Raw genomic sequence first — 26,128 nt, forward strand, 5'->3', positions numbered from 1 at the left:
GCTCTAACCACTTGAGCTATCCCTCACTCTCAATTAATAAACAATTTAACTAAACGCAAAACAGTTAAAAGGGAGAAGATTTAATTTTTAAGATATAATTAATTTATTAAATGTACTGCCACAATTTGTGCTAGAGTTGATCATGTTAGGTTGGCCCGACCAGACCCAATATAGGCCAGACTTTGGGCAGATATTTTCAACCCGAAGTCAACTCGACTTGAAACAATTTTCCTAAAGGTTTTGGACATGCATCGGTAATTTTTAGTTATTTTTTTGACCCAGCCCGAAAAAATCATCTGTCCCGATCCATTTTGTACAATTAGTCTAAGGTGCACCCTTGTGCACCGATAAGTGTAACAAGCAACCTAGAAGCCCAATTACACACAACTCAATTAAAAAAAAGCCCTAAAACTAAAAAACACAGAAACTGCAATACACCCACCCACACCCAATACACCCACCCTCACCCAATAAATATAACGTCACCTCCAAACTCAAAACTCTTTTTTCTTATATGATTTTCTCTCTCTTTTTCACTTTTTCTGTCCTCTATTTCATTTTCTCTCACTAAAAAACTGCAAAAACATCAATGGACATTAGATAAGAGATGCAAAATCAAAAGGATCATCCCTAAAAAAAAAAAAGGCAATTTTATGTAAATTTCACTTAATTTTGTTTGAATTTATATGATTATCACTTAGTTTTTTTTTAATATTATTCGATACTCTCTATTGTTCGAAATTTTTTATTGGAATTGTCAAAAAATTTAGTAAAATCAAACGGATACCTTATGCTCACATTTCAAAATTCATATGTTCATATTTTGAATTCTTATGTTCATATTTTGAATCCTTTTGTAAACTTTATGAAATGCTTATATTCACTTTCTAAATTTATATGTTCATATTTTTTTTATGTATATGTTCACCTTCTGTAATGCTTAATTATGTTCATACGTATTCAAAAATGAACCAATGCATATGTTTTTATTTTGAATGCATATGTTCATATTTTTTAATACTTATGATACATATGTTTCATAATCATATTATTTTTTATTTCTTCAATTTTTTATATTCATAATTAAATGCCTTATATTCATAATAATATTTTATATGTTCATAATGTAAATATTCATAGTAAATTTATGTTGTTCATAAGTATCCTCATTAAGTCTGTTTATGCACAGTTCATATTTTTTACGCATATGTTCACCTTTTAAATGGTTATATCACTTTTATGGAAACCAATGCTTACGTTCATATTTTGAATTGTTATGTTTACTTTATGAAATGCATATGTTCATATGTTTTATGCCTATGTTCACTTTCTAAAAAACTAATGTTCACATTTAAGGGAACCTATGCATATGTTCATATTTTGCATGATTATGTTCATTGATAAAAAAAAAATGCAGAAAATCAGATGAAATTGATTGAAGCTAAAAACATTCAATTCATTTGAATTCAAAAAATCAGATAAACAACCAATTCCATATTGTAAGGAATAGATTCAATTGTTAAATTGAAAAAACAAGAAAATAGAAGAAAAAAATAGAGGAAAAAGGAATTAAAGAAGGAGCAAAAAAGAGTATAAAATTTTGAATTCAAAGATTCATATAAACCTTAATCAATCGAAATTAAAGCACAAAATCGAAATTCACACAAAAATTCATACTTAATAACTACTTTCATGTTGTAAGAAACAAATTCAATAAAAAATAGTGTAAAAAAGGGGAAAATAAAAAAAAAACAGAGGAAAGAGAAAATAAAAAACGAAGGAGAAAAATAGAGGAGAAGAAAGCTAATGTTCACTTTCTCAAAAACTAATGTTCATATTGTGTTGTTGTTACACCTATTTCTAGGTGCATGAGTGTGCATCTAAGAATTTGCGCATTTTGTAGGTCCTTAGGCAAGTATTTTCAGCCCCAACCTGGTCCAACCTAACCAAGCAAATTGAATTTTTTTACCCTTGGCACACTCTGCCCTTTAATCACCTCTAAACTGTACTATGTATAGATTTGAACCTGTTATTAATTGAGCTGTGATATGTCTAGCGATTGCTAAAAAATTAATCGCCTAGGGCTTTAATCGAAATTGAATTGCCTTGAATAACACTTGAAAGGGGGTATTGACTTTTGAGGGTTTAAGGCTTCAGGTTAAGGTATCCATAGGATAGAACAAGCATACAAAAATCAAGTCATCATCAGTTTGGTGCCGGTAAACATGCTGATCTCCCAATGTAGGTCGTTTCTCCCCACCGGCATACTGAAATAAATCCTACTTTGGCTTTTGAGGATTACACGCCAAGTATGAGCATGTATGATAAGCAAGGTTTTAAGTCTTGAAGACCTTTTCAACGATATATTACACGCCTCAAACAGAGCTCCGGATATGAAGTTATGACTGATTTAAGATGAGTTAAATACAAACTATTTGCTGCAGCCTCTACGTGCCCGATCGGGCATGGTCCGCCCGGTTGGACCGGGCACATAGGAGTTAGATGATTTTTGGTATTTTCGAAGGTAGAAAGCAATTTATGAAGACCGCCCCACGCGCCCGATCGGGCAAGGTCCGCCCGGTTGGACCGGGCACGTGGTGGAAGAAGTGCTACGAAGGAAAGCAACTCCGTACTCTCACCGCCCGATCGGGAGGTGCTTGCCCGGTTGGACCGGGCACAGTTATGCGACACTCCGTATTATTATTTTCTTATTTTTAGGTCATTAAGGGTATAAATACCCCTTGTAATCTTCATTAGAAGGAAGTTTTTTAAGTTTTCCATTATTCCTCTTTCTCTCTCTAGAGTTCTAGTTTATTACTTTGAAGCAATTTTAATTCTTTCCATTAGATTTGAGCATTGTTTTTCAACAATTTAATTCCTTTGAATTGAAGAATCCTTGGTATTCACTTCTACTTCATTCTCTTTCAATTATAATTGCTTTTCAATTATGTTTTCCATATTCATGATTGTTATTGTTTCTTTCAATATGTGTGAGTAGATTTTCTATTCCAAGATCTAGGGTAGCCCAATTATGATTGATGCATGAATTAAAACTTTAAATTCCCCAATAATAATCCCAATTGACATGCTTAATTGATTGTGTTTATGCCAATACTAGATTAGGAATAATTAGTATTGTTATCATCCCTTTGTTCTTATTGCAACGGAAGTTGGGTATTAACGGGATTAGGTTATTCCAATTAAGGGTTTGAAGACTATCACGGAAGTAGATGATTGAATAATTAGGAATCTAGGCATGGTGTTTAATGTCCCTTATTCGCTTGATTCCACGGAAGTAGGCTTGATAGTTAATTTGGGAAGCCATTGATAACTTGGAAGAGACCTTTGGTATTATTATTAGGGATTGCTTTTCTTCTTGTCAATTGATTTATATATTGGGGGTAGATTTATTAGTTTATCAATCATAATCGTGGTAATGCTTGATCTTGGATGCTTTAGTTTATTGATTAATATTTCCTCTAGTTAATTGTGTTATTTAATATATTAGTTGATTATTATCATCCATTATTGATTGGTGACGTGCTTAGTGATTAATTGAGTCTGATTAATTGAATGAACCATAGTCTCTTGGGATTCGATCCTTACTTGCCCTACTACACAGTTAGAAGGAATAGTTAGGTTATTTTTGTTAGGTACGCGATAAGCCTATCAAACTTTGGCGCCGTTGCCGGGGACTAACGGTTTTCATCTAATTATTTGTGATTCGTTTTTGCTAAGATTTTGGTTTGTTGCTTTGGATATTATTAACTTCTTTTTCTCTTATGAGTTGATGATATACATGCCTTGGAGATGGATGATTTATTGTCACGTCTTGCATCTGGCCATTGTTCTTGTTATTATCTTTATCATGAAAACCCTGATTGCCCTTATAGTGAGTATTTTGTTCGAGCTCCGGATGATTTTAGAATCTTTCCATTCATATATGATTATTCTAAAAAACGGTTTGTTCTAAATGAAATTTATTGGAGGATTCATGATGAATATTATCATAATTTGTATAATACGTCGGAGGAAGAATCATTTGTTGAAAAACCGATGGTTAAAGAGTCATTGGTTATAGAATCAGTGGTTGAGGTATCATTGGTTCCAATAGAAGAAGAATCATTAGTTGTAGAACCATTGGTTGAAAAGTCATTGGTTGTAGAACCAATGGTTGAAATTTTTTTTTCTTTTGCTAATGAACTTATTCGTGAGCGTAAAATAATAGAGACGTTATTGGGTGATGATAAAGAACAAGACTACCTCCATGTTCGTTCTATTAATTCTAAATTTTTAGCGGAGGAAGCAGAAGGTTGTGGTGTATCTTCATCTTTTTCTTTTGATTTTTCTTTTTACCTTGAGTTATCTTTGTGTGCTCCTAATCTTTTCTATGTAAGGATTACTGTGCTTGCAATTGAGCCCTATATAGTGCTTAATGAAATGTTTGCAGGAGCGTATGATAAGTTACTCAAGGCGTTAAATTCTTCTGATGGAAGGAGAATGGTCAAGCTTAAGACCTTGATAAACTAGCGCTTTGCGGGAGGCAACCCGTATTTCATTATTTTTATTTTAGTCTTTTCTAATTTTTGTGTGTTTTCATTTTTCTTTGATTCTTAGAGAGGTAAGGAGAGTACATCTTATGCTTGTGGGAGTTCTCTTGGTGCAGATTTTGATCTAAAAGGCTGATTTAAAAGGAGAAGAATTCGCTGGACTGCGTTCGAGTTCGATCAGGAAGAGCTCGCCCGATCGGGCGCGCGTATGGATCAGCAAAACTGCTCAATTTCGACAGGCCATAACTTTCTGGTTAATTATCGGATTTTTTTTATGTGACCTATCGTTGGAAAGATCTTTAAGTATACTTTCCAATGCAATTAGAATCACTGCATTATATTTTATACATCAAAAGTTATGATCAAAACAGTGCACATGACTCAATTTTATTCTTTTTCCCACTAACACTTTGTTTCGTTTTTGCTCAATTTTGTTCCAAAGAGATGCATTGCAATCCTCGAGGCTTTGGTGACATTATTTTGGGTGATGATGAAGATGAGGTTTGACTACAAGTTTCCCTTTAAGACAATGAGGACATTGTCTGATTTAGCTTGGGGGGAAGTTCTTGTGTACACAAGGTACATCTTTCACTCTCTCTTTCTACTTTAGTGTGTTTTCACTAGCAGTAAGGTTTAATGCTTTCTTCTGGAAAAAGAAATGAAAAATAAAAGAATCATGATAATGAACGGCCAACGGCCATTGAACTACTTCCCTGTGCCCCTATCCTTTATGCCAAAAGGTTTTGATTTATTTTCGATTGAAAGACTTGCATAGTGGACTAAAAGATCATGATTTGACCTTGAATTTGTTGATCCCTAGTAGGAGTCAAGGTTATTTAACTATGTATGATTCAGGAGCTTGACTGTGTTAACCGTGAGGCTTGAGCCTTATATATTCATTCTTGTGTGTGTTTAGTTCCTGGTGTAGCATTGATCTTAGTTTTGACTTTAGACTCTTAGTAGTGTGTCGTAATGCATTGCACGTGCACATTGAAATGACGAAGGCCATGTTCATTAGGTAGCCTCCAGACAAAATTAGAACATCAGTTCCCTTCTTGCTTACCCATGTTGTAGCTTGACTATATTTTTCATTAACTCCACAAAAATTACCCCTTGGCCCCAATTTGATTACTTTTCCCAAGTCTAGCTTGGGGGAGCTATTTTATGCGGTATTTTTGCGTGATTCTGTTTCAAGTTGCAATTGATGCGAAAATATTGAAAAGAAAAGGAAGAAGAAGAGAAAAAGTGAGAAAAGGAGGTTTGATTGAATTACTTGAAAAAAAAAAGTAACATTTCTTGAAAAAGAAAGAGAGAAATAAAGAAAAGAAAGAAAAATATTTGGAAAAAGTTTCAAATGAAAAATTGTTGGATTGAAAAAAAAAAAATAAAAAGATAAAAAAAAAAATAAAGAAATGAAGCAAACAAGTAAAAGAAGGTTGAAGAGTTGAGAATGTAGGTGGATGAGATGATGGTTGTGTTTTCATTGTAATTGGGTTTGTGTTTCATTGATCGAAGTTGATGAATCGAGGTGTGACTCATCGCATTTGATAGTTCCCCCGGTTAGACTATTATAGCTCTCATTCCCCAAATTATTGTCCTACCCATTCTTATTCCCGACCTACGTTACAAGCTTCACAAAGTCCTTCCGATCTTCGTGCATAGCATTGCGTTCATGTGAATTGAGTCTTTTGTCAAAATGCTGGAGTATATGTTGCATTTCAAGTCGACATTGACTAGGTTGAGCGTTATTATAACCCTCTAAACACGCGAGTGTTGTGAGATGGGGGGATTGCATTGTTGGTGGGGATGGTGAGAGATCGAGCTCATTTTTAGCTCGCCACATAAAAAGTGTGTTGAGTGACCACCGATGTGAGATACTCTAGTCTTCGATTCTTGAATTATAAATGGTTGGTCTCATTTGACGATTAATTAGGTGGATCGACGGTTTGAGTAATTTGATTGGTTGATTAGGATGCATGCTCGTTTGATTTCGATTTTGAATCCTTGTTTGATTTTGCATTATGGGGTGAAGCATGTTGTTTGGTTGTTGATTGTTGTTGATTATTGTTAATTGTCTTGCTTGAGGACAAGCAAGAGTTTAGCTTGGGGGAATTTGATAAGTCCTATTTTGCACATGTTTTAGGTGGGTATCTAAGCTCATTTTATTACAAAATTAGAGATCTTTGGTGCATATTTGCATTATTTGCTTAAGTTGTGCTCTACTACTCTTCGTTTGTGTGTTTTGATGAATTTCAGGTGATTTATATGCAAATGGAGTATGGTTGGCTAATATTGAGTATAATAATCATGGAGTATGAAAACATATTGCTTAAGAATATCAAATCATGTGTTCGAGACGAACTTGAGTGAAAATGAAGCAAAACGTTGATGAAATACTTGACAAATATGACACCTGTTCACTATTATGCTCATAACTTTTGATATACAAATGATAATGGAGTGATTCAAATTGCATTGGAAAGTAGACTTGAAGACCTTTCCAACGATATATTACACGCCTCAAACAGAGCTCCGGATATGAAGTTATGACTGATTTAAGATGAGTTAAATACAAACTATTTGCTGCAGCCTCTACGTGCCCGATCGGGCATGGTCCGCCCGGTTGGACCGGGCACATAGGAGTTAGATGATTTTTGGTATTTTCGAAGGTAGAAAGCAATTTATGAAGACCGCCCCACGCGCCCGATCGGGCAAGGTCCGCCCGGTTGGACCGGGCACGTGGTGGAAGAAGTGCTACGAAGGAAAGCAACTCCGTACTCTCACCGCCCGATCGGGAGGTGCTTGCCCGGTTGGACCGGGCACAGTTATACGACACTCCGTATTATTATTTTCTTATTTTTAGGTCATTAAGGGTATAAATACCCCTTGTAATCTTCATTAGAAAGAAGTTTTAAGTTTTCCATTATTCCTCTTTCTCTCTCTAGAGTTCTAGTTTATTACTTTGAAGCAATTTTAATTCTTTCCATTAGATTTGAGCATTGTTTTTCAACAATTTAATTCCTTTCAATTGAAGAATCCTTGGTATTCACTTCTACTTCATTCTCTTTCAATTATAATTGCTTTTCAATTATGTTTTCCATATTCATGATTGTTATTGTTTCTTTCAATATGTGTGAGTAGATTTTCTATTCCAAGATCTAGGGTAGCCCAATTATGATTGATGCATGAATTAAAACTTTAAATTCCCCAATAATAATCCCAATTGACATGCTTAATTGATTGTGTTTATGCCAATACTAGATTAGGAATAATTAGTATTGTTATCATCCCTTTGTTCTTATTGCAACGGAAGTTGGGTATTAACGGGATTAGGTTATTCCAATTAAGGGTTTGAAGATCATCACGGAAGTAGATGATTGAATAATTAGGAATCTAGGCATGGTGTTTAATGTCCCTTATTTGCTTGATTCCACGGAAGTAGGCTTGATAGTTAATTTGGGAAGCCATTGATAACTTGGAAGAGACCTTTGGTATTATTATTAGGGATTGCTTTTCTTCTTGTCAATTGATTTATATATTGGGGGTAGATTTATTAGTTTATCAATCATAATCGTGGTAATGCTTGATCTTGGATGCTTTAGTTTATTGATTAATATTTCCTCTAGTTAATTGTGTTATTTAATATATTAGTTGATTATTATCATCCATTATTGATTGGTGACGTGCTTAGTGATTAATTGAGTCTGATTAATTGAATGAACCATAGTCTCTTGGGATTCGATCCTTACTTGCCCTACTACACAGTTAGAAGGAATAGTTAGGTTATTTTTGTTAGGTACGCGATAAGCCTATCAGTCTACCTTGGGTAGCTTTGGGCTCCGTTTTAATGGTTTGGTTGGGATTCTGTAGAATCAATGAATGACCCATCAACCAAAATTACCCAAGTGACTGCAGGAGATGAACCTATCTTTAGAATGGACTTCAAAACTTCTACTCTATAGTTACAAGACTTAGAAAATAGAACCATACTTTTAAATAAAATTCATAGTTGCACAGCATTTTCATCAACTTGAAACAAGTGCGATACATTTCCAGAGGTACAAATGATGAAATGACAGAAAAGCTAAAATGCATTTGTCATATTAGTACATGAAAAAGATGCTAGACTGACAGTGAAGTCCAAAAATATAGAGCTGAGGAACACTACAGATAAGTCATTAACTCTCCAGTTACCTTTTCATACCCTTGCTCAGCATGTATCCCAGTCACCTCATCCTTAAAATATAACAGAGCATTATGGGAATGATTTCCTTGTCTGTGTCAGGTACTTCTAACAAGTCGGACATAGTCAAAGTGCACGGATTAAATAGAACTAGGTTGTATGCACCATGAGATGGAAAATGAAGGAGAGGCTGCTTGTCAAGAATCGGAAGAGAGCTGTGTTGTTACTCATTATTGTTAGACTTCCTGTAAGGCATGAACTTATGGTCCTTTGCAGCGTTTCTCCTCCTCTTCTTTTCCATAAAAGAATCCAGCTTACCTTTTTCCTGATTATAGACAATTGATCAACTAGTAATAAATACACGTAATTTCTTAATCATCCATCAATAATAAATAAGCAAGAGGTAAGCACATACCTTCAGATCTTTGAACTTCTCCATGTTAATCCGATCTCGGATATCAGCTGCAACAAGAAAATCAAATGAGCATGTGCAAGCATAGTGCTCCAAATTAGCTCATGGCAAAAACAGGTTAAAAGGATGAGTAATACATAGCTCACAAACCTGAGCTAAAGGATCACTGGTTAAATAAATTATGGGCAAAATTTGCCAAGATAGTACCAATTATGGACGAGTTTAAGGGTGTAATAAACACTCTGAAGAGCACCACATTAGTCCTAGCCACAATATCAACTAAAGCCAAGGTGTGTGTCATTAATCATAATTGACTCCGGAGACCTCAGAATACATTGGAGATGGGGGATTCATTATTTTATTATTTTCCCCTCTTTTCAAAAAAATACCCTTGTATCACATGACCATACTAACCACTATCATTTTCATCATCCTCGATCTCTCCTCTCCTGAAAAATCCGAATTCTCTTAAAAAGCTTCGCTGTCGTTACTTAATTCTCTCCTCTTCTTTCCCTTCTCTCCCTCTTTCCAATTCTCATCACTTCCCTACATATACCTCGCTTAAACCTCCATTCACCCAGTTCAAAGTCACATCCTTTTTAAAGAGGAAGCCTAAATTGTACAAGATCCCATACTTTCAATTCGTTTAAAATCCCAAAAGAATTAAAGAAAGCAAAAAATATCAAGGAAAGCAGCACTGGGTTTGATTGGAGAGAAATCTTCAAGATTGAACAAAGAATAAAGATTATTTTTAAAAAAGACCCTATTTGAGAAGAGAAAATGGAAAAGGAGATGGAAAGGATTACATTTCTTTGCAAAATAGGGACGCTTTCCTTGCTTTGCTGCTTCCCTTGCCTTCTTTTTGTGTTCAGAAAGAATTTGGTTTCTCCTGAGTTTTGTAGAGTCAGACTTCATATGTTTGTCCTATGAAAACCCACAAATCAAAAATTAAATGAAATGACAATCGTAACTCCATAAGGATTAAAGGTATTAGCTCCAAGCAAAAAGAATAATGAAACTGACATCACAAAAGCTGCTCATAAAACAAAAACTTTTGAGGCAAATATACTTACAATCAAGGCAATGCGACTTTTTAATTCTGTAATTTTTTCAGGGTCTTTAGATGACTCCAGCAGTTTCTTTAATTCCTGTGAGAAGATGAAAATATTATGATGATGGCTCAAAAGACAAAAGCTTGTTTGAAACAACTCAAATAAGACACAGCACCAGATAGCCAAATAAACGTACTTGCTTTTCAGCGGGAAGGTTCTCTTCATAGATGAAATTATATCTCTTCTTGAACCTGCATTGTACACAAAGTTAATGTTAGTATTTGAATGATGTAACAATGCAACTTTCATCAAATGCGTGCCAGATCATAGTTAGATCATCATATTTTTTTTAATTTTACTTCATATCATATAATTTTGTGAGGCCGATAGCCCGATACACAAATTACATCACCTATCTCTAAGATGCATTCCGCTATCCGCAATTATAAAAAACAAGAATTGAATGAAAAAAATTAATATCAATGTCGGAATTAATTATTCTCAAAGATCAGCATTCGTGAAATTCTGGCACAGACTAGACTATAACATGAACATATTCACTGATAATTTATTACAAAAATAAAAAAATGAATGAAATAATTAAAAAATATCTAAAACAAGAAAGAAAAACAATGAATGGCAGATAATTTTCAATCAGGAGCCTTACCCCTCTTCATCAAGATTGCCACAAAGAGATTCAAATCGTGGATCACGTACTACCTGTTGATCACATTATAGGAGTGAATTAGCATAGTGATAATATGACATAAAGCTTACTTACATAAACATTCAAAGGGATAATATAATTCCAAAGGAATAACATCAGCCTATGCTTCATTTGCCCTAAAGTAGCCATATCTACTAGACACTCAACATTGGTGTGACTTTGGAAACTTCCATTAGGAAAAAAAATTCAGAAAATGGCCGAGTCTAACACACTTGGATACATACCTGTGTCTTGACACTTTTAGCCAAGTTAGAGTAACATAGATATAAAGAATGATAAACCAGAATCCCCTAACTTATCACTCTTGCAATTCACATCATAAAAAGTTCTCGCAGAAGCTTAGATATTGGTCATGTTTCATTCAACACATCTGAGTTTTACCTCTCATCCCAAGAAACAGGAAATCTAATTTGTCAAAATGTCGAACACCCTCAGAAAACATGAAAAATGGTAAGTCTCACTAATTGTTCTGGTACACAGTAACTGTCTTATGCACAGAAGATATCAGTAATACTTATAGAAAGGTGAAGTGCATACTGAAGTATAATTTAAAGCCTAAGCAAGCACTGAATAAAGATGAATCTTCATATATTAGAATAACAAAGAGCTCGCTTCAGATGATTTCCTCTGTTTCAGAGTTCAAACACATCTAATTGCCAAAGGAAAACTAGACACAGATGGCCAGGCACTAATTTTAGATAAACAAGATCATAAATTGGCAACTTCATGGTTAATCCCACAGTAAAAATTTAATTGTAGAAATCCCAATTGTAGACATATGGTGAGACTTTCATATAAGGAACAATGCTATGATAATATCCCGAACACCCTAAAAAGGATCATCAAAATAATGAACAACTAATCATAATAGACTAATATGTTAAACACAGGTGTGGTGTTATGAAGCTGACCTTCTTAGGCACTTGAATCACTTCTCTGAATCTACTAACCGGCTTTTTGCTACTCACTTCCATTGGCCTACATTCAAAAAACCCAATACAAATACTCAATTCCAATCTGCAAACAATAGCACTAAAATACATACTCCATATCAATTGCACAAAGTATAACAATAAGCAAGAAACCCATACATGTTTTTGTTAGCTCGCTTAGCCTTGTTCTCGGTTTCGCGTTTTCTGTGCAAACAAAGGGTACCATCGGAAAGGGCCCTCTGCAACTCTCCAAAAGGCACATCAGCAAGTTCATTCTCTATTTCAGCTTCAGGCCCGTCCCTCAGGCAGGGCAGCTCTGATTTCATAGTTAAATCCTAACATTAAAGTTTTGTGCAATACATTAGCAACCAAATTTGATTCATAATTATAGGGATTTTTGATTCAATTATCGATCTCATAATTTCAGAGATATTTGATATGATGATAACAAATACAAACAACTTACCTCAGAAGTTGCTTCAATGGGGGATACAAGAATTAGATTCACGCCAACTGCGCTTCAATGGAGAACGTTGAGTGCGCTGGATATCTCACTAATCTCAGAGAGACCAATTCTATGGATCCCTTATGACCCGTCAGTTATTAAACGGATAGATCCGTCTAATAATAATAAATAAATGGGTTGAGTCTTTATATGATCGTCCAATTATGGGATAACGCAGATTTTTTAAGGGTTTAGAGTAAACATGTTTTAAAAAGTACGGAATATGGAGTGCTATTTTAAAATTTACACTTCCTTTTCCCAAATACTAGGTAGCTAACGCGCGTGCCATAGCTAGTCATACTCGGAATCTCTTTCTATTTAACCTTATATCACAAATTTAATAATTGACAACATAATAAAATAAAATATATTTAGGGGTATCAATGTCCACACATTAATCTTAAGAGTTAAAAATAAAGAGATAATAATCATAGTGAGGGTAAATAAGTAAATAAACATTTTAAATGGTATAATTGTCCAAACACTATTCATTAACAAAAAAACTTGTACATATTAATGAAGGTATGTATGTAAATACACATTTTGAATGGTATAACAGGCATAACTTTATTCATAAGAATAATCTTGTACTTTTTATAAGGATGGGATTATCATCACACACCAAAGCTTGTATAATTTGTCTTAAATTTAAAAATAAAAAAAATAAAAAAAAAATTGTATAAATTGTTTGTAAGTTTTTTTTTTAAAAAAAAAAAAATTTGAAAACGACTAAAATTACATTAATTAAATTGACTTTACAATAAACGAAAGGAAAGTATGGTAACATAAGTCAATCACAATTTATCATGTGTTTTTATGAGTTTTCCTCAAAGAAATGTAGTTAGGATGACTGTTTTGTCATGGCCATTATGGCAAATTAATAGTGTCGTGTGAAGTGTGAACTATGCAATTGTATAGGTAGTGTTAACTTTGCGGTTTTAACATCAGTTGACGGTCACCTACATTTTATTATAAATGCAGTTGCAGACTAGCAAGTGTAGAATTCACTTAGTTAATTGTATGAGTTGGTTAGTGTTCTGTGTAAAACGGAAATTGTTAGCGAATAACTTTGGAAGTGGCAGCTTTAATATCCTATATAATTAGATGATATTACCCCCTCGCTTTACAACAAACCATGAAACACTAGTAAAATTAGAAGAAAAAAAAATCTAGAATATCCTATATAATAAGATGATAGGAACTAGGGTCATACAAACACTTCTTCATTGCCTCAATCACCACCATATTATCACTCTCGATCTCAATGCAACTCATACCCTTGTGTCTCGCAATCTTCATGCCCTAAAATACCGCTTTCACCTCTGCAAACTTAGTCTCTCATTTTTCACTCCACTACACCGTAGCTCCCCAAAGCATCACCCCCTCACTATACCTGCAAACTACACCCAGCCCCATCTCCCCCAAAACTCAGCATCAACAATAATTTTAACCACATCAGATGCCGAAGGAGACACGCCCACAAAGACACTCTTTCCACCCATCAATTCCCCTTGTTATTCAACTTTCCTATCTCACGCCCCTTCGTATTAATCTTCAAAGCATAGGCAACAATTTGTTCAACATTCGAATTTTCACCCTCAGTCATTCATTTGTTCCTTGTGCCCCACATAGCCTAACACATGGTAATTAAACTCACTATTTTCTACCCAAAATTACCAAAACAGTGCTCCCACCAGTCACTCATACTACAAAGAGAGTGAGACAAAACACAGAATAATTGCACTTACTCCAAATTGTTTGGGCTAAATTGCAATCTTGACGCATGCATGAAAAATTCTTCTTCTCTCTAGTAAACACTACAAGCTAATAGCCAAGGCACAAACTAGCTACAAAAGAAATTAGCTTTATAATCTTATGTAGCCTAAAAAAGCTAATTTGCTAATTAGCTTACTATTGGAGTTGCTCTAATACTACATCGATTCCTTTAATTTGATACATTTTAACTTTACACCCTAGTGTCCCAACCAATCCAGCGAACACCCACCCAAACCTTAACTCTAACTCTCGAACCCCACTTATGTGGTCAACTCCCAACCAAAGCCCAACCCTTACTCTTATACCACACTTATGCGGCGAACTCTCACCTGGCCCCAACATAGCTGATTCATCGAACCCACACAACTCTCACCCACTCTAGTCGGCACGAACCTATGACCACCTAGCCCTCCACACCAAACCCGACACCTTAGTCTTTTAAAAAATTATTTATTATAATTAAAATTAATTTTTTGTATAAGTTAATATTAAGCTATATTTTAATTTTTAATTAAGATAATTCTTATTTAAATGAGAGTTCATTATAATATAGTCAAATGATGACTTGTTTGATTGAACACAAGTAAAATCTAGTACTTAAAATATTTTATGGAATATAGACATCAATGTTACTTATTTTTTAATTTATTAACGTTGAATTAATATTGGAAGATCACCTAAAGTTTGACTTATTGTACTTATTTTTTTATTTATTTTATTGTATTATGTTAGACTTTTATTTTACTTATCATAGGTATATGCATTTCTATTTTACACTAATATTTTCCATATGAAAATGACAAAAAAAAGGCAAAAAAAAAAAAAAAAACAAAATGGTGCATTATCAAACCAAGAACGAATTTTTTCAGTATGCAGTATCATTAAATATATATAGTTATTGAAATATATACTTATGGATTATTGATTAGTTATTATTCATTGATGATTACTAGTTATTTATTTAAGTAAACAGAAATTTCACCAAATGCCCCTAAGTAATTTTTTATTCACCAAATACCTATCAAAACTTTTAAATTCATCAAATACTTTTGAGTTTAAGAAAAATGTCACCTAATTCCTTAAAGACTAACGGTGGTTAACACCGTTAGTTATTAATGACTAATATGCCATTTGGCAGCTTCTAATTGGTTATTGTAATATTAGTTAATTAATTATTAAAAAAACTTTTTTTAAAAAAAAGCCACCACCCAAGACCCACCCCACCCCAACGCCCCACCACCAACCCAACCTCTAATTGGGATGGCGGGGGGTGGGGCAAAAAAGGTTTGCCAGCGCCAGGGAGGGGATTTTGGACGCCGGCCGCGAAGGAGAGGGGGTTTTTCGAGGGATGGGGAGGGGTTTTGGGGGAGGATTTCGGGTGTCGTGGGGTAAGGGGGTTGACCTCGCCGGCAAATAGGGACCACCGGCGCCGGTTCCGGCTAGGGAAGGAGGGACCACCGGCGCCGACGGCCGCTGGCAGGGGGTTAGTTTGGTAGGGGAGGGGGTGGGGTTTATTTTTTGTTTTTGTTTTTTTTTATATTAATTAAATTAATTAACTAATTTATCGAGAACCAATTGCAGCATGCCACGTGGCATAATTAACCTTAATGACTAACGGAATTAACCGTCGTTAGTCATTAAGGACATTTGGTTACATTTTTGTGAAACTCAAGTGTATACGGTGAATTTGAAAATTTGCATGGGTATATGGTGAATAAAAAAATAACTCAGGGGCATTTGGTAAAATTTCTGAAAAATTATAAAATTATAAGAATATAATATTTAATTATAATATAAATCACCAACAAGGTCAAAAGAAAAGTGTGAATAGTGAAAATGTCCAAATAATGCAATAAAATAAATAGAATTATTTAAAATTATTTACGAATTAACAAATTATATAACTATTTAATAATTATAAAATAATTGATTTTAATAAAAATTATTTTGCCCCGGGCCTCCAAATTGTCAAAATCGGCTATGTTCAGCTTCCTCCTAAATTGACTAAAACTCCATCAAAAATTAACACAAAAACTCAACTATGCACACTTAAATCTCAAATGTATATCAAACCAAGTAATTCAACAAACTAACATCTTCTTCACTCGAGGAATCCTCGTTTTCTTCAAATTTAATTTTATTCGAAGCAAGGAATAACTCCGCTTTCATAGTTCCGTCCTAAAATTAAAGGGTTTAGCAACAAATTAGCAACCAAATTAAATTCTTCTAGTTTAAGATATGAATAGAAACGATAATACCGGTTATCATGTTTTAGTAATTATATCAATTAAGTGTAACTGATAATTCGACAATCTATTCACGAAGAACCCTAAATTGAATTAATAAAAACGATTAGTAGAATATTGAGGAATTGATATTCGATGATGAAAAATAACATCTTACCATAGAATGGAGAACTCAAAAATATGCTACAATGGAGGAAAGAGAAAGCGAAAGTGAGTTTAAGGAGTCAGCTGTGGAGAAATTGGTTTAGGGAGCGCAAAGCTCTGTTAAGCGAGAGTGACTTTTTTTAAGCAAAATTTGCATTTTACCACCTACAAATAATTCACTTTTGAAATTATCACCGAATTTATTTTAATTTAAATTACCACCAATATGTGGACATCAAGTTGTTGTAATTTTAAAATTACCACACATAAAAGACTTAGTTTTACTTTTAATTTAAAAGCCCTTTGAAAATAGAAATCAAGAGATCTATGAGGGTTGTAACATACAAATTATAAATAAAATTATTATTTCCGCATATATTTTTTGCGTCTTTATTGTATATTGTGTGCTTGAATTTTATGGTTTACAAATTGACACGCTTGATGGGATGATTTACGCTCTTCAAGTTACAAAACTTGTAGATTTAATGGGACATGTCAAATTTGCTTTCGACATCAAATATCCACAACAGGTTTCGAGGGGGCATTTATTAGACAAATTTTTAGGTATCAGATATATGTAAATAAGGAGACAATATCAAAAAATATATATATAAGACATCTATCTTTAAGATTTCGTAGAATATTTGATAGTAATTATTTTGTTTACTAATTTACGACACTTAAGAGGTCGTTTTTAGAAGTTAACAAGGCTCATATGACAAGGCCTTATACTGTTATACTATAAACAAATAAACAAACCATAAACCTTTGGTGAGAGAAATCAAGAGATCTAAAATATTTATAATCCTACATATCATCAATGAAATTATTTTACTACAAATGCAAGTTCAATTTATCTGCTTGATAAATGAATTTTTGTTAATCTGGTGGAATTTTTATAACTATATTGAAAAAGCGTGCTCATTTATTCAGTAATTTTGGTGATCTATCCAAAAACTGATTGCAACTTGCATTTAGAAAATTACTTATTTATCCCTCAATTAGCAGTCTAGTACATGAAAAGACACATGTACCCCTCCACCAATACTTGAAAATAGGAATTAACTAGACTCAGCTCATTATTTTAGGTTTGAATTTTTATGGTTTACACACGTAATACACCTATTATTTAAAGTAGTGTGTGTGTGTGTGAGATCCGATAAGAACCCTTCCTTATATAAAAACTCTTTCCTATGTAAGAACACCTTATGTTCTAAACTTTTTTTTCTATGTTCTAAACTTTTTTTTTTTGCTTATGTTCTAAAGTTTTTCTGATATTCTTAAATTTTTCTACTTATGTTCCAAATTTTTTCCAATGTTAAAAATAATTGTTTTCAGCTTATGTTAGTTATAAGTTTTTTCCTATGTTTTAAATTATTTTTTCAGCTTATGTTTTAAAGTTTTTGCTATATTCTAAATTTTTTCTATGTATGTTCCAAATTATTTTCAATGTTCTAAATTGTTTTTTGATTATATTCTAAATTTGTTCCTATGTTCTAAATTATTTTTCCAGCTTATGTTCTAAATGTTTTTCCCATGTTCTAAATTATTTTTTCAACTTATGTTATTAATTTTTACCTACACTATAAATTATTTTTTCAACTTATGTTCTAAATTATTTTTCCTATGTTCTAACTTTTTTGGTTGCTTATATTCTAAATTTTTTCTATCTTCTAAATTATTTTTCTTATGTTCAAAATTTTTTCTGCTTATGTTCTAAATATTTTTTTCTATGTTCTAAATACGAACTTCTAAAAATTACGGAAATGTCATTACTAAGGATCATTTTAGATGGTTATAACAAAACTAATAAAGGACTGAAATTGGTTCTTATATAAAATTGAGTTCTTATTTGGAGGAGGGTTCTTACTTGAGCCTATTGAGTTCTTATTTAGAGGAGAGTTCTTACATGAGCCCCTCTCTCTCTCTCTCTCTCTCTCTCTCTCTCTCTCTCTCTCTCTCTCTCTCTCTCCCTCCCTCCCTCCCTCCCTCCCTCCCTCCCTCCCTCCCTCTCTCTCTCTCTCTCTCTATAGTTGATTTTTGCTATTTCTATGGGCGGCTCTCTCTCTCTCTCTCTCTCTCTCTCTCTATAGTTGATTTTTGCTATTTCTATGGGCGGATGGAACATACTGAAAGTGGTTGTCCTTTTAAGGATGAATTTAATGATCCAAACGATGAAATTGTGTATCAATATGGCCCTTGGCTCCGAGCTTCACCAAGGAAAGTTCTGCGTAAAACCGATGCTGAGATTGCTAAGAAGAAAAAACTGCAGGAAGGATTGTTCTTTGCTAAAAGATCCCGTATTCCGAATTATTATGACACTAATGCTGTGAAGTTAGGACCCCCGGGAGTTGCTCGAAGGCTAGCCTTTTCTTCTTCCCGTGCCAGGGAAGTTACCCTCACTAAGGTAGTGGATGAGTTGACTTCAAAGACTGTTTTGAGAATTAAGAGTGTTGGTGGAGAGGAGCCTGTTGAAAAGGAGGGTGTAGAAATTGGTGAAAATAGTAAGGGGCAGCAGGGGGAAGGTGTGCAATAACCAATTCTTGACATTGCTAGTGATGACATCACTGACATGGACAGTGAACTCAAGAAGCAGGAAGATTGGGAGAAGGAGGGATACAGATATTGCTGGTGAGGAAAGTATGCTTGAAAGAGAGGGAAGGTCTGAGCTGAACTCCGCAAAAAAGTGAAGTTTGGAGGAAGTGATAGGTAGTGTACCAGTTGGGTCACCAACCCAACACAATAAAAAATGCAAATCAGAAATTGTTAACCTTGTTGGAGACAGGATAATTCAAGTAGGGGGAATTGGAGCAGCCCAATCCCCCGAAAAACAATGAAGATTTTGTGTTGGAATTGCAGGGGGGCGGGAAACTCCTGTGCAATTCGTGCTCTCCGTCATTGGAGTCGTAGTCTTTGCCCTGATGTTATATTTTTATCAGAAACTATGATAAGCATGAAAAAATCAGAAAATTAAAAAATAAAATTTGATTTTCCCATGGCTATTGGTGTGGATAGTGTGGGTAAGTCGGGTGGTTTTTGTGTCTATTGGAGAGATGGGTTAGACTTCTCGTTAGTGTCTTTTTTGGACCATCACATCTGTGGAGACATTAAAGAGATGGGTGGTCGGTCTTGGAGGTTTATTGGTGTCTACGGTTGGGCGGATAAGGCTTTAAAGAGCAACACTTGGTCCCTAGTTCGTGAGCTATATTTGGCATCCCCTTTTCCTACTGTTTTTGGGGGTGAATTTAATGAGATCCTCGGGAATCATGAGAAGACGGGTGGTGCATTGAGAGAGCAGCGGGCCATGGATGCTTTTCGAGAGGTCCTTGATGATTGCAGCCTTAGAGACCTTGGTTATGATGGTTCATGGGTGACTTGGGAGCGTGGGACTCCGCCAGGTGAGGTTGTTAGAGAGCGGCTGGAGAGGTTCGTGGCTTGTGTGAGATGGTGTGCGTGGTTTCCTCAGGCTCATGTTACTCATTTGACAAAGTTTAAGTCGGATCATGTGGCCATACTTCTTGATACCGAGGCTAAGGAGTGTAAAGGAAGAAAAAAAGAAAAAAGAAGTTTCGCTTTGAAACTTGCTGAATGTTAGCAGATGGGATTGAGGAAGCCATTAGAAACTCTTGGGATGGGTCTAGACATTTGGATATGCCGAGTAAATTTCTGGCCGTGGCAAAAGATTTGACTCTTTGGAGCAAAGATTCCTTCGACAACCTGGGGGAAAAAATAGAAGAAGCTGAAGATGCTCTCAAGCTTGCTCAACAAAATGCGAATTCCAAGGCAAGACTTGACGAATGTAACAGGTTGGAGGCTGCTTTGGATGATCTCCATGATAAAAATGAAGCATATTGGTTTCTCAGATCACGAGTTTCAGAAATTAAAGATGGCGATCGTAACACAAAATATTTTCATCACAAAGCGGGCCAAAGAAAGAGTAAAAATTATATAAAGGCCTAAAAGATGCTAATGGTGTGTGGCATTCTAGTACGAAGGAAGTGGAAAACATAATCCTCGGCTTCTATGGTTCACTGTTTACCAGCAACGAAATTGATGATGTATTGATGGAGGAAGTCCTTTCGAGTGTGCCACACATGGTGACTGAAGGTATGAATTCATCCTTATGTCGGCCCTATCCAAAAGCTGAAATTTTGCTGCTTTATCCCAAATGGGTCTTTGCAAGGCCCCGGGGCCAGATGGTTTACATGCTATTTTTTATCAGAAATATTGGCATATTGTTGGTGATGATGTGTCTATTTTTGTGAACAATATTATTTCTGGTAGAGTTTCTCTTTGTGAATTAAACCGCACTAATGTGGCCCTCATTCCAAAAGTGAAAGATCCGACATGCATTTCTCAGTTGAGACCGATCTTCCTATGTAATGTGCTCTATAAACTTGCATCGAAGGTAGTAGCAAACAGGTTGAAACCTCTTCTCCAGAGTATGGTGACGGAAAATCAGAGTGCTTTTGTTCCTAAACGATTAATTACTGATAATGCTCTAATTGCATTAGAGTTGTTTCATACTATGAAGAAGAGATCGAATAGTCGAAGGGGTTCGATTGCTATGAAACTTGATATGAGTAAGGCATATGGCCGAGTGGAATGGGAGTTCTTGAGGAGATTGTTGACAAAATTGGGATTTGCTGGAGCTTGGGTGGATACTATAATGGCCTTCGTCTCGACAGTCAGCTACTATTTTCTGAGTGGGGCTCCTTTGGATTCTTTATCTCCATCTAGAGGGCTTAGACAATGTGATCCCATTTCTCCCTATCTATTTATTTTAGTAGCTGATGTACTTTCCAGAATGTTACAGTTGGCGTCGGAGAAAAAGTTGATCCATGGAATTCGGGCAAGCAGAAATGGTCTGGAGATTAATCATCTTTTCTTTGCAGATGATAGTCTTTTGTTTACTAGAGCTACTCCGCAGGAATGTTCGATAATTGTTGATATTCTCAACAAATATGAAGCAACTTCCGGGCAAAAAATTAATTTGGAGAAGTCGGAGGTATCTTTTAGTAAAGGAGTTCCTTTATCATCACGGGTTACCTTTAGCTCTATTCTAGGTATGGAGATGGTCGATTATCATGTGAAGTACCTTGGTTTACCAACTGTCATTGGGAGATTGAAGAAAGCGGTTTTTGCATTTGTGAAGGATCGAATCTGGAAGAAAGTTCAAATATGGAAGGAGAAGCTTCTCTCTAGAGTCGGAAAGGAGGTGTTGCTCAAATCTTTTATCCAAGCTATCCCAACGTATCTTATGGGAGTATATAAATTTACGATGAATTTAATTCAGGAAATTCATAGCATGATGGCTCGGTTTTGGTGGGGGGTCGAATGACCGAGGGAGGAAAATACATTGGAAAAGTTGGGAGTCGTCGCTCTGTCAACCAAAATGGCTTGGGGGTATGGGTTTTAGAGACTTGGGGATGTTCAATGACGCTCTCCTTGGTAAACAACTGTGGAGGCTTGCTTCAAATGAAAATCTTCTCGTGAGTCGTGTTTTTAAAGCAAAATATTACCCTTATTCCTCTATTTTCGACGCAGCCCTTGGGCCGATCTCTAGCTATTCCTGGCAAAGTCTGTGGAGTTCAAAGGCCCTTATCAAGGAAGGGATGTTATGGAGAGTTGGAAATGGGCGTAACATTTGTATATGGGATGACCCTTAGTTGATTGATGATGTGAGTCGGTTTGTCACTTCCGAAAGAGGGGTAGAGGAGTGCATCACAGTGGATGAGCTATTGGATGAGAATGGGTGTTGGGATGTTGGGAAAGTAGATAGGATCTTCAATGAGCGTGACAGCTAGAAATGCAATATACGCGATCCCAATCAGTGAAAGGTGCCCAACAGACTCCCTCACATGGGCTTGGTCTAGGGATGGTCGGTATGAAGTTAAGACTGCCTATCTATTGGGTAAGTCGTGCCAACTAGATAACTTTGAGCAATACTGGGTCGAGATTTGGAAGACAAATTAAACACCTCTCCGAAAGTTCGCCATTTTTTGTGGAGATGTTGCTCGAACACCTTGCCTACGAGGGGCATCCTTGAACGGTGCCATCTTATTGAGGATGCTAATTGTCCCTGCTGTGGTACCGAGTGTGAAACTATTATCCATGCTGTGGTTTCTTGCCCTGCAGTACGTCAACTATGGCTAAGAAGCGGTTGTGGCGAGGCTCTCAATATTGGGAGGGCTGATTTCTTTGGTGAAATAGTCCTTGGTTGGGCTAAAAATCTTCCGAGTGACATCTATCAAAGGAGTCTCTTTTTGGCTTGGTTCATTTGGTTCAGACGTAATAAAGGGGTCTTTGAGAATGTTTGGGAGCTAGATGATGTCCTTCTTCAGCGCCATAGCAGACTGGTGGTCGATTTTGATGAGTACACTCAGCGAATATATGGTGGTTCTGCCCCCAACTTAAATCAAACATGTAGCAATGTATGGGTTCCTCCCCCTCCTGCTGTTGCAAAAATTAATGTCGATGCGTCTATTTCAAAAGAGGGGTGGGTTGGTTTAGGGGTGGTTGCTTGTAACCACTTGGGACAGGTGATGTTTGCAGCTGTACAAAGGACCACGGCACAGTGGGATCCCCTGGTAGCCTAGAGCAAGTAGCATTGTATGGAATCAAGAAAGCTCGGGACTATGGACTGCTTGATGTCATACTTGAATCTGACTCCCTTGTGATGATTTCAAAGCTTTGGAAGAACTCCTTTTCTTTCTCAACAGTTGATAATATTCTTGAGGATATTACTTCGGTTAGCTCTTGCTTTTCTTCCATTTCTTGGTCTCATGTCAAGCGGGATGAGAATTTTGTTGTCCATCACCTTGCTAGGATAGTGCCTATAAGTAGTGAACAATTTTGGGATAATTTTGTGCCTAACGAAATATCCCCGTATGTACTTTTGGACAATCTCACTATGAATTAATGCACTTCCCGCTTTTCTTCAAAAAAAAAAAAAAAAAGTCCAAACCACATTTTAATCACGCACCCTTAATCTTAACAAACACTTGATTTAATTACTTGAAAAGTTAAAGAAATTTATTAATAGTTATTGATAAAAGTACTAATACTATGTACATCATTATTGTGGAATAGTACCACCATAGAACATGATGCGTCCAAATCTATTAGTCCATCCATAATCAATGACACGATAATGTGAATCGTCTGTATAAGTTTCAATCTCATGAGGGTCATTATCTTCCTTTAAATTTTCATCCAACACTACAATTGAATTACAAAAAGCAGCATATTTAGGGTCTGCGATACCAAGGTAGCCGTTTCCCATAGGTGGTAAAGGTTGATCCACAGGGCCATAAGCTTCTCCACCAAATGAGACTTTAGTTGCTAACATTGACAATCCAGTGAATATCTCTTTAGGCCAAAATCCTTGTAAAGTGTTTTCCTTCCCCAATGTAAGCCACCAATTTCCATCTTTCGGATCCTTTGTAATTACACATTAGACATACCAAGTATAAATTATAATCCCTTAAGTAACAACTTAATCAAAGTATAAAGATTGCATTCAAATTATGTAATAAGACAATTTGCATCGACTAACACTACTCCATATATTCATCCTTTTTTGGTTCTATTCATTTTTAATTTTAGTTGGTTATTTTGTTCTTTCACTTTGACTTATTCAGCATTTAAAATTAATTTGTGGTGGGTGCACCATGCGCATGGTGCACCTGAAAGAACATTTAGTATATTTAAAAGAACATGAGTAAAAAATGAACATGTTTTTATTTTCTTGCAACTGCAAATCCATTACTCTCTTCTCCTGCAATTTCTCACTCCTCTTTCCCTTCCTATCACTCTCTTTCTTGCTGCCAATTTTCTCTCTCCTGTACACCATCGTTTTCATCTAAGAATTTTAATGAAGGTCTCAAATTGGTCTCACTTTGCTGTTAATCTCGTAATACTGGTACTTCTTCTACTGTTTGGGTAAAAATCATTTCCAAAGTACTCATTTTCTCTTTCTAGAACTTTTCTCTCTATCTTTTTCTATTTTTCAAAAAAAAAAATAAAAATTCAAAATAGCAAAATTGTTCATCTTCAAAGTGAAACCCAAGAAAAAAATTGAACTTAGTTCAACAATTCAACCTTCAAACTTGAACAAATGATGGATTCAAGTACAATGTAAGTATAAATTTTGTACATGCAAGGTTAATTTTTCAAACACTAGCTTGTTCTTTTTCAAACACTAACATGTTTTTTTTTTTATTCCATGTTCTTTGAAATATGCCTAGTGTTCTTTTCGGAGGCCATGTTCTTTGTCAAACACAAACATGTTCTTTTGTTGAACACTATTATGCATGTTCTTTTTTAAATACTAGCATGTTCTTTTTCAAACACTTTTTTTTTTTTTTTCTCATGTTCTTTAAAATAAGCCTAATGTTCTTTCCGGATGCACCATGCGCATGGTGCACTCGGGTGCACTATACTATTTTATAATACTATGATACTTTATCTTACACCCCACTGACATTTTTCAACAAGAATTTCTTAAGTTGCATGTTTACACTAACTTGAATGAGAGAGTATTTAAAAAGCAACAATAAAGAGAATATTTAATGGATTCTTAATGCATGTATCCAGTATTATTTACCTTAAATATACTGAACCTTAGAATATATATTGGACCTCCTCTTTTTGATATTGGTTCAAGCACGTCATCAATAGGTACGTCTTTATTAACATTAACAAATCCGGGACATAACATATTGAAACAATGTACTTGAGAATCACCAGCCTGTAAAATATAACAAAGGAAATTATATGTTAAATCATGCTATTTTGAGTACAAATGTATAGTGCATCATCAGGTTACATATACTTAATAATTATATTCAATAACACTATTTGGAATTTATAATTTGCACGCATATATGCGTGTTAGTGATTAGAGAGGTATGGTTCATAATGCTTCAAAAGGCAGTTATAAACATGTTTACTTGTGTTTAAGATATGGTTCTCTTATTATAATGTTATACCACTTAGAGCTATAGAATTTTATAAAAAAATAAAAATCAATTATGGGTTTTAACCAAAAGCTTTAGCTTTGAACATAGTATTAAGAACCAACATGATAAAAAGGTCACGAGTTTAAATCTCATCCACTGTTCTTTTCATCATGTGGTATACTTAGTATTGTATTGTGTATGAAGAAGTCGATATTGCATCCATATTTCAAGCCCAAATGACTCTTATGTGAAGGGGTGTGATAGAAATATAAAAGGCAGGTGTAGCCGATCTTTTGCTATGTTTTAATTATTGGTTAAGTTAGCCTTTTAGCAGTAAGTATTATTTGTACAAAAATATACTGCCTTCGTCATTTTTAATTCTTTACACTTTGAATTTTTTCAGTTTGTAATGTTCATCTTTGACTAGGTATATATTCAATTAAATTCAATTATGAGACATTCATGTATAGAAAATACATTTCAAGCTAAATCTAACAAGCAATCTCATATGATATAGTTTTGATGTTTATAATTGTGATTTTTTACACTCAAAGTTATAAAAGTTGACCATAAAATTCAAAGCATAAAGAATTAAAATTGAAGGAGGGAATAATAATTAGATAGAAAAAGATAATAAT

The 26,128-nt window shown here is 34.9% G+C and overlaps 3 protein-coding genes across 3 annotated transcripts; 1 reads left to right on the plus strand and 2 right to left on the minus strand.

Annotated features, from left to right (window-relative positions):
• Positions 1-3,766: 3,766 nt before the first annotated feature.
• LOC110702500 lies at positions 3,767-5,032 on the plus strand. Its single transcript, XM_021880220.1, has 2 exons — positions 3,767-4,803; positions 4,993-5,032. Exon 1 carries the CDS (start codon positions 3,811-3,813, stop codon positions 4,528-4,530), a length of 720 nt encoding a protein of 239 aa, XP_021735912.1. The 5' UTR covers positions 3,767-3,810; the 3' UTR covers positions 4,531-4,803; positions 4,993-5,032.
• Positions 5,033-8,521: 3,489 nt separating this feature from the next.
• LOC110702501 (ribosomal RNA processing protein 36 homolog) lies at positions 8,522-12,459 on the minus strand. Its single transcript, XM_021880221.1, has 9 exons — positions 12,323-12,459; positions 12,016-12,191; positions 11,836-11,902; positions 10,865-10,917; positions 10,394-10,448; positions 10,219-10,293; positions 9,952-10,069; positions 9,149-9,195; positions 8,522-9,058 (listed from the first exon to the last, which is right to left on the minus strand). Exons 2-9 carry the CDS (start codon positions 12,180-12,182, stop codon positions 8,957-8,959), a joined length of 684 nt encoding a protein of 227 aa, XP_021735913.1. The 5' UTR covers positions 12,183-12,191; positions 12,323-12,459; the 3' UTR covers positions 8,522-8,956.
• An 11,146-nt stretch (positions 12,460-23,605) lies between these two features.
• Positions 23,606-25,330, minus strand: LOC110702378. The gene is made up of 2 exons (XM_021880080.1): positions 25,136-25,330; positions 23,606-23,968 (listed from the first exon to the last, which is right to left on the minus strand). The coding sequence occupies exons 1-2, from the start codon at positions 25,247-25,249 to the stop codon at positions 23,606-23,608; spliced, it is 477 nt and encodes a 158-aa protein (XP_021735772.1). The 5' UTR covers positions 25,250-25,330.
• Between the last annotated feature and the right edge of the window lie 798 nt (positions 25,331-26,128).

Source organism: Chenopodium quinoa, unplaced genomic scaffold, assembly GCF_001683475.1.
Source record: "Chenopodium quinoa cultivar QQ74 unplaced genomic scaffold, ASM168347v1, whole genome shotgun sequence".
Lineage (NCBI taxonomy): Eukaryota > Viridiplantae > Streptophyta > Magnoliopsida > Caryophyllales > Amaranthaceae > Chenopodium > Chenopodium quinoa.